Here is a 9,513-nt window from a genome sequence, read left to right as displayed (position 1 = left end):
TCTTCTTTTTCATATGAGCAGGAACAGGGATAAAGACATTCTTGTTGAAGCTGATCCTAAACCTGAAAGGACTCTGAAGAGGAAGCTAAGAGAAGCTAAAGCACAACTCTCTAGAGAGGACCTGACAGAAATTTTCGAAAAAAAGAAGGCATGGCAGCCAAAAATAACAACAATGCCAGAGATGCAAGAAAGATGCTTGGTGACTATGCTACACCAACTTCCAACTTTTATGGAAGAAGCATCTCAATTCCTGCCATTGAAGCAAACAACTTTGAGCTTAAACCTCAATTAGTTTCTCTAATGCAGCAAAACTGCAAGTTTCATGGACTTCCATCAAAAGATCCTCATCAATTCTTATCTGAATTCTTGCAGATCTATGATACTGTTAAGACCAATGGGGTTGATCCCGAGGTTTACAAACTTTTCCTTTTCCCCTTTGCTGTAAGAGACAGAGCTAGGACATGGTTGGACTTACAACCTAGAGAAAGCCTGAACTCTTGGGACAAGCTAGTCAATGCTTTCTTGACCAAATTCTTTCCACCTCAAAAGATGAGTAAGCTCAGAGTGGACATCCAAAACTTCAGATAGAAGGAAGGTGAATCCCTCTATGAAGCTTGGGAAAGATACAAGCAATTAACCAAAAGGTGTCCTTCTGACATGTTTCAAGAATGGAGCATCATATGTATATTCTATGATGATCTGTCTGAATTGTCATAGATGTTATTGGATCACTCTGCTGGTGGATCCCTTCATCTGAAAACACCTGCAGAAGCCCAAGAACTCATTGAGATGGTTGCAAATAACCAGTTCATGTACACTTCTGAAAGGAATCCTGTGAATAATGGGGCGACTCAGAAGAAATGTGTTCTTAGGATTAATACTCTGAATGCCATATTGGCTCAGAACAAAATATTGACTCAGCAAGTCAATATGATTTCTTAGAATCTGACTAGATTGCAAGCTGCATCCGGCAGTGCTAAAGAAGCCTCCACTGAAGGAGAAGCTTATGACCCTGAGAATCCTGCAATGGAAGAGGTGAATTACATGGGAGAATCCTATGGAAATACCTATAATCTTTCATGGAGAAATCATCCAAATTTCTCATGGAAGGATCAACAGAAGCCTCAATAAGGCTTCAATAACAATGATGGTGGGAGAAACAGGTTTGGCAATAGCAAACCTTTCCTATCATCTTCTCAGCAACAGACAGATAATTCTGAGTAAAGCCTCTTTGGCTTAGCAAACATAGTCTTTGATCTATCTAAGGCCACTCTCAGTTTCATGACTGAGGCACGGTCCTCCATCAGAAATTTGGAGGCACAAGTGGGTCAGTTGAGTAAAAGAGTTACTGAAACTCCTCCTAGTACTCTCCCAAGCAATACTGATGCAGGTGGAATGTGTCTTGCAACAGATTTCCTTCGGCAAGTGTACCGAATTTGTCGTCAAGTAAAAACTCACAATAGAGTGAGGTCGAATCCCACGGGGATTGATTGATCAAGCAACTTTAATTAGAAGAATGCTCTAGTTGAGCGAATTCAGAATTTGGGTTGAGAGCTGCAGAAAATAAAATGGCGGGAATGTAAATGACGGAAAAGTAAATGCTAGAATTGAAGAACTGGAAGTAAATGACTGAAAATAAATTGCAGAATTGTAAATGGGACTGGGGTGTTTGCTCATGAAAGTAAACGCAGAAATTAAAGAGAATGGGTGAGATCAGAATTGAGGAATTCATTGGGTGCAGGAGATGTTACAATTCTCCGGATCAAGTTCATTTTCATCTCTTCCTCAATCAATGCAATCATTGATCTCCTTGGCAATCTTAATTGATTGAATTACAATTTCTTGTAATTCAATCTCTCAAATCTTGATCAATAGCCAATTCCTTGGTCAATTGCTCATTAGAATAGATGAAGTATGGTCACTGATTAAACCACATGCATTTCCCAAATCAAGTATTGAGAGGATTATAGTCACATATCCATCCAAACCCAATTTGGTCCAGCATGAGAAAGCATTTCTAGCTTGATCTATTCGTTCCTCTTTCAAGGCTCAGAAGAGATCCAAGTTTGAATAGCTCCTTTTCCAAGATAACTACCCAATGGGATGAAGATCGAAAGATTTCAAGTAAAAATCAAGAGAAAAGATAGAAGAAGAATAATGAAAACTAGTATTGATCCATCAAATTACAACAGAGCTCCCTAACCCAATGAAAGGGGTTTAGTTGTTCATAGCTCTAGAAAATGAAAACAAAGATGGAGAATACATCATGGAACTAGAAGAGCAGAGTAAAATACAGAGAGTAATGCTCTCCTTCCAACTTTCCGAACTCCCTAATAATTCAAAGCTACTCCTATATACTACTCTTCTTAGCTTCTAGTTGATTCTTCAAGTCTTGGGCCTTTGGATCTTGAGTTTGAAGCAGTTCTTTTCTTCATTTGGGCTTGGTTTTACTTGCAGAGTGAAAGTGTGAAGTGGGCAGAGACTTTAGCTCAAGACGTTAGAGGTGTTAACATTCAGTGAGAAAATGGGTTCGAAAACGATAGTGTCATTCAACTTTTTCACTAACGTTTCTTACCCAAGTAAAGGCCACGTTAACTTCAACGTTAGTGGCACAAACGTTGCTACTAACGTTGCCTCTTTGTCCTTCGTACACGTTATTGGGACTCAACTTTCCCAATAACGTTGAGAGCCTCCCCCTTTCCCACGTTAGAGTCCACGTTAACTTAGTTAACGTGGCTCTTTTAACGTAGGCATGCCAATCTTCGAGAACGTTAGTGACACTCAACATTGTCACTAACATTCCAATATGCCCCTATTCACGTTAGAGTCCACGTTAACTAGGTTAACGTGGCTTCTAACGTGGCTTTGCAAACAATTTCCAACGTTAGTAACAATGTTGAGTGTCACTAATGTTGGCTCATCTTTCACTCATTGCTGTTAGCTTCCATGTTAACTAAGTTAACGTAGAAGTTAACGTGGCTCCTTAGGGTTTTGTGGTTGCTTCCAACGTTAGTGACAATGTTGGGTGTCACTAACGTTGTCGACCATTCTTGCCTCTCACGTTAGCTCCCACGTTAACCAAGTTAACGTGGAACTTAACGTGGTATATTGCACCTTAGGCCAATGTTAGTGACAATGTTGAATGTCACTAACGTTGGCTTCCTTCCCCTTGTTGGCATTAGAGGCCACGTTAACCAAGTTAACGTGGACTCTAACGTGGCCACTTATGATCATTGGCCAACGTTAGTGATAATGTTAAGTGTCACTAACGTTGGCTCAAAATCCTTTCTTCACGTTAGAGCTCACGTTAACTTAGTTAACGTGACTCTTAACGTGGGAAATGATGGCTTCGAGAGCGTTATTGGCAATCACTTTTCTCATTAACTTTGCAGGTTACCTCCCATTCCACGTTAGTGGCCACGTTAATTAGATTAACGTGACTGCTAAGTGGTTCTTCCTTGCTTCCTTTGGTCCTGAAATCAAGCAATAGAGTGCATCAAAGTTCTAGTCCAAGTCATGGGTAATGCAACATACAATTTTGTCACTAAATTCATGCAAAATCCTCATGAAATCATGTAAACTGCACAATGTATGCTTGAATCAAGGTGTAAGTGAATATCTACCCAAAACTAGCTTATTTCCTAAGGAAATGCATGAAACTACCTTAAAAACAGTAAAGAAAAGGTCAGTGAAACTGGCCAAGATGCCCTTGCATCACAACACCAAACTTAAAGCTTGCTTGTCCCTAAGCAAGTACTGGAACAAGAGAATGATGAATGGAATGCCAAGAGAAATAAGTCATACTTGTGGAAGTCATGTCACTGATTTTATGGTGGTTTCATGCATAGCAACTTAGGTTCATTCCATTACTGGCTTTCAGACCTTTATCATGTCCTAAAACACTGACTTTGCTTACATCCCATGAGACTTTTATTGATCCTTTTATTGTCATTTCAGGGCTTATTTGTGTTCTTCAAGCTAAGTGCTCTGTAAGAGGGCAACTCTTTAAGATAAGCTTTCAGCCAACACTCCCGAACCAGTTGGTTCAAGGTGCTAGGTGTTGAGACACCCTTAAGGACTTACTCCCTCAAGTCTCTCCCCCATACATACACACCACATACATCTGGTTCATTTATTTTCCTTCTTGAGACCTTGGTGTCCAGCACCTTTTTGGGTTACTAAATGCTCTGTAGTGAGGGTTACTCTTGATAGTGGACTTTCAGCTGATAATCCCGGGTTAGTTAACCCAAGTTACCAAGTGATAAGGCACCCCTAAGAGCTTATTCATCCAAGTAAATCCCTCACACAGGAGCACCACAGACACATGCTTCAAGATTAAAAACCATTGGTGCCTAGCCTTATTGCTTACTCTTTTTCTTTTGTTTTTCACTTTCATTGTTCTTTCCCTTTCTCTTATTAGGATCTTCTTACTTAGTTGGTCTCATGGGGTGTGTTCAAAGAATAGTATTCAGGACAGATAGTTGTCTTCCCACTTTATGGTTGAACAAACTTAGCTGACTTATGATCACACCAAAGATTCAGAAAATTACTCCATATTATGAACCCCTCTCTGGTCTTTTTAAAACACAATCATTCTCATTTTCATTTGATTCAAAAGACAAGCATACAATAAGTAAAGATATGATGCAGTGACATTTAAATCAGAAATCATAGACCTAAGCAATAGACTTAAAATGCAGAATTGAAAAGATTCAAACTAACATAGAAGCATGTCCTATTTCATCCAAGATCTTCCTTATTTAAACATAGAAAAAGATGGAGTAAAGAAGGAACTCCACCACCTTTTATTCTTGTGGTTGTCCATGCTCTCCTCCTTGCTTGTCTTCCTTGTGTCCCTCTTGAGTGCTTGTACTCCCACTCCCTTTGCCTTTTCCAAACAGTTTCTTCCAGAAACCTCCATCTTCCATCTTCTTCTTGAGTGTTTCCTTTTGCTGTTTCACCTTCCTCTCTTCTTGTTCTACAAAATCTTTTTGTACCTCATCATATGTAGGGATGGCATAGTGTAGATGATGCATATTACTGGACATGTAGTTCAACCTTGCTTGAGTATTTACGTTGAACTCCTCCCTATGTAATTGACGTCCTTCATTAAGTACAGTAAACTCATTGAATGTTCTCATCTGAGCTAATTGCCGCTGATTGAGTTCTTGCAATTGCTTATCTTGACATTCTTGCCTCTCAGTAACTTGGATGATGGTTTGAGTGAGCTGGGAGTATTGTTCCTGTTGCTGCTCCATTTGTTGTTTCTGCCACACCTCCTGTTGGCTCATCCAGCTTAGTATTTGCTCTTGCCCTTTCATATGTATCACTCCCATATCTTCAATAGCTCTTAGAAGGTGAGTCATATTCAAGTCTGCTGAGTAAGGATGCTCTTCTTGTTGATATTCTTCCTGATGAGACTCCTCTTGATGAGCTCCTTCTTTTGCTTTTAATTTCCCTATTTGTGGCCTTCTTTGTTGCTGTGCAGGTGTAGTGTAGACCATACGCTCGACTGTCATTAATTTCCCAGGGTTCACCCAGTCCGGTTTGCTATCCTCAAAGACCACCTTGGCCTTTTTGCACAATCTGAAAATGGTGCTGGGGTACCAAAGTCTGGCACCTGATTCAAGCTTCTAGGCTGACTCTTGAATTCCTTCAGCTATAAGTTCATGCACGTTGATTTCTCCACCTTGTACTAGGCAATGTACCATAGTTGCCCGATTAATATTCACCCTTGAATTATTTGCAGCTGGGAGAATAGACCTCCTTACGAGTTCAAACCAGCCCTTGGCTTTTGGGCTAAGGTCTCCCCTCTTGATGAACCTGGGTTTCCCATCTTTATACCTCTCCCAGTCAGCTGCTATAACACAAATGTCACCCACGATCTCAGTGAGCTCGTCATTGTCTTGGCTTTTATTTATCCTTGTATGATAACTGGGTTCATCAAAGTGTGGTGCTTTCAGGTGAAAAGTTCTCATTATAGCACTTGGGCTGAAGTCCACCTCCTTTCCTCTTACATAGCTTTTGAAGGTTGGGTCCTTGGTTTTGTCTTCTCTTACCACATTTGCGTAAAATTCCTTGATGAGGTTTGCATTGATCTTCCCTTCTGGATTAGTGAGCAATTCCCACCCTCTTTCTTCTATCTTCTTCGGAATCTTTGGGTATTCGTTTTCATTGATTTGGAAGGTTAACTCGGGCAGTATCTTTTTGAGTTTTATCCGCTCAAATTCTCGTTCATGGAAGGCAGTTTTGAACCTCTTTTCATCATAAGGAGTGTTCTCCGTTGGTTCCTTCCTCTTCTGCCTCTTGGAGCTTGATGATGCCATGAATTTGCGTTGCTGTTTTGAGGTGTTTTGAGGATACGACTAGATGAAGAATGGGTTGGCTAGGACAATTTGTGATGAAGGATTTTAGTACGCCAAAAGTGTAGAGTGTGGAGAGTGGGGATTTGAATGTGAGGAGTGAGGCTGCACTAAGGTTCCTTTATATAGGGAGATTATGAGAGAATGGAAGGTGTGGATTGCAAGAATGGTTGCTTGATGGACGGTTGGGGTTGTCTATGAAGGAAGGACAAGGATCATCACTTAATGAGAGTAAATGGTTTGGTCTTCAAAGGGTCTCCTTTCTTTAATGTTGCATGGCAACGTTTCCCCATGCGTTCCTTCTTGAGACAAGTGTGTAGTTCTTTTCATGAAGTGGCTGAACCTCCCCCATTTAATTGTCCAATCAATCTCCATCAATGCTCCTTTTCTTTTCCCTATAAAGACAAAATAAGAAAGGTGAGAATAATATCAAACCAAAGACAATTGAACTTTACGGCTAGAATTAAAAAGAAAAATGAGAAAAGATTAAATTGTTTATTCATGAATTCCAACTAACTAACTAACTATTTGTGGGTCCTTATATGCATATTGGTGGCACCATGGGGTGACACCAAACTTAGTTTGGAGCACTGTAATGAAAAGTTCTGTTCAAAGCTTCCAAGACTAGCATGCTCTTAGTTGCATTCATGCTTTCTTGGCATGCTTTGAACACCAAACTTGTTCTTCACTGTATACTGCACAATAAGGATTCCACCAAGAGTTTGTCAAGTTTGGGTTTGAATTCATAAATATTGACTTATTTACTATCTTCTAAAAGCATATAAAACATGGGTTGCCTCCCATGAAGCGCTTCTTTAGCGTCACTAGCTTGACGTTTCTCCCTCATCAGGGTGGTTGGTAATGCTTGAAGTCCTCCCCTCTCGCTGTTGACTTGTATCCATTGGTTGTATCAATGATCTCTACATGTTCCAGGGAGAGAATTCTGTTGATTGTGAAGACTTTAGGTAAATGAGATGGTACAGTAGGGAGATTAGGGGGGATATCAGGGAAGTAAGCTGAGATCACTCTATCTCCTAGAGAGAAATCTTCCGTAGGGATCTTTTTGTTCCTCCACTTCCTTGGTACCTTCTTCCTTGTGTCCTTTGATATTGCCTTGCTCTTGATGACTTCTTTTCCTACGGTAGTTGTGATGTTGTCTTCACATGCCTCTAGGGGTTTAGGTTCCTCTAACTTTTCCTTGAGCTGTGGTAGTGGCTGTTTCCCTTGTTTATTAACCAAAGGGGTCTCCAGATAGGTTGGGTGTGCTTCTGTGCTTGCTTCCTCCTTTAACATCTCATCATGGTCTTTACTTGGTTCCTTGTATTCTTGGTCTACTTCTTGTGAGAGTTTGAAGACATTAAAGCTGAGCCATTCATCATGGATCCTCAATATTAGCTCCCCTTTCTCCACATCTATGAGTGCTCTGGCCGTAGCTAGGAAGGGTCTTCCCAATATGATTGGGTGAATGTGACTCTCTTCCATGTCCAGGATGACAAAGTCTATTGGGAGAAAGTATTTCCCAACCTTTAGTAACACATTTTCCACCACTCCTATTGCTTGCTTTTGAGTCTTGTCAGCCAGTCTGATGACCACATCTGTGGGCATTATCTCATTGATCTGCAGCCTCTTTGCCAGGGATAGGGGCAGTAAGTTGATGCTTGCCCCTAAATCACAGAGTGCTCTGTCAAACATTGTTTCCCCTATGGCACAGGGGATGTGAAAACTCCCTGTGTCTCTTCTTTTTGCAGGCAATTCAGGTTGAATAAGGGCACTACATTCCTTGTTTAACACTATAGTTTGGCCTCCTTTGAGTGAGCTTTTCCTGGGAAGAAGTTCCTTCATGTACTTGATGAATGAAGGCATTTGTTGTATGGCCTTGATGAATGGTATGTTCACATGCAGAGATGCAAACAAGTCTAGGAACCTTGAGTATATTCTCTTCCCCACAGCACCATTGAGCAGTTGGGGAAATGGTGCATAGAGCTTCAGCAACTCTTGTTGTGAGATTTCTGGTTCTTGGTGATCTCTATCCTCCTCCTCTGTTGAGTTATTTTCAGGCTGTTGGGAGAGGTTGCTTAGCTCGTCTTCATCCTCTTGATCACTTGTAGTGACCACTTTGCAATCTCCCCATCTTACTTTCTTTGCTTCTCCTCTTGGGTTTTTCTCCGTGTCACTTGGGAAAACATCAGTAGGTTTGGGAATCTTCTCCGCTAAGCATCCCACTTGGAATTCTAGCTTCTTGATGGTCTCTCCTTGGTTCTTAATGTTGGCTCGCACCTCTTCTTTCAACACCTTGTCTTCTTGAATCTCTTGGCATATTCCTTCAAGTAAAGTTTCAAGCTTAGAGAGTCTGTCATCAATTGATGGTAAATTGGGATTAGAGGTAGAAGGATGAGAGGTGTTGTTGTGGGGGTGTTGATATGTCCTCTGTGCGAATTGTTGATGAGCTGCATTGTTGTTGAAGTTGTAACGTATCTGGTCTTGGTTTTGTTCTTGCTGATTCCCCCACCCAAAGTTTGGGTGGTTCCTCCATCCAGAGTTGTATGTCTTGGAGTATGGATCATGGTTCTGTCTAGGTGAATTCCCAATGTAGTTGGCTTGCTCAAGGTCCTCTTCTTCAACTTCTTCTTGGGTTGTTGATGAGGTTGTGATTGCTGCCATGTGGTTCCTTTCCATCTTCTTGGTAAGGTCAGCTAACTGCTTGGTAATGAGCTTGTTCTGAACCAGCAGAGCATCTACATTATTTGCTCCATTACTCACTTAGTGTTCCCTCTTTCGGAAGCATAGAAGTAGTCATTCTCAGCTACAGTTTCAATGACATCTATGGCTTCTTCAATGGTCTTTTTCTTGTTCAAGGATCCTCCAGAGGAATAATCTACTGCCTTCTTTGATTCATATGACAAGCCTTCATAAAAGATGTGCAGTTGGACCCACTCATTGAACATCTCTGGTGGGCATATCCTCGTTAGGTCTTTGAACCTTTCCCAAGCTTCATAAAGTGTCTCCCCATCTTGCTGTCTGAACGTCTGTACTTCGGTTCTCAGCCTATTGATCCTTTGAGGGGGGTAAAACCTTGCCAAAAACTTATTCACTACATCCTCCCAATTTGTCAGGCTTTCTTTTGGGAAGGATTCAAGCCATTTGAATGCCT

The 9,513-nt window shown here is 41.0% G+C and overlaps 1 protein-coding gene and 1 non-coding gene across 2 annotated transcripts; both read right to left on the bottom strand.

Moving 5' to 3' along the window:
- Positions 1-555: 555 nt before the first annotated feature.
- LOC130984494 (small nucleolar RNA R71) lies at positions 556-659 on the bottom strand. Its single transcript, XR_009088429.1, has one exon. It is a non-coding gene; the product is annotated as a small nucleolar RNA R71 (small nucleolar RNA).
- Positions 660-7,208: 6,549 nt separating this feature from the next.
- On the bottom strand, positions 7,209-9,159 carry LOC130980885 (uncharacterized). Its single transcript, XM_057904530.1, has 2 exons — positions 9,123-9,159; positions 7,209-8,683 (listed from the first exon to the last, which is right to left on the bottom strand). Exons 1-2 carry the CDS (start codon positions 9,157-9,159, stop codon positions 7,209-7,211), a joined length of 1,512 nt encoding a protein of 503 aa, XP_057760513.1.
- Positions 9,160-9,513: the final 354 nt, after the last annotated feature.

This window comes from Arachis stenosperma, chromosome 5 (genome assembly GCF_014773155.1).
Source record: "Arachis stenosperma cultivar V10309 chromosome 5, arast.V10309.gnm1.PFL2, whole genome shotgun sequence".
NCBI classification, from domain to species: Eukaryota; Viridiplantae; Streptophyta; class Magnoliopsida; order Fabales; family Fabaceae; genus Arachis; species Arachis stenosperma.
Note: the sequence above shows the minus strand (reverse complement) of the source record. Positions and strands in the feature narration are given on the sequence as shown.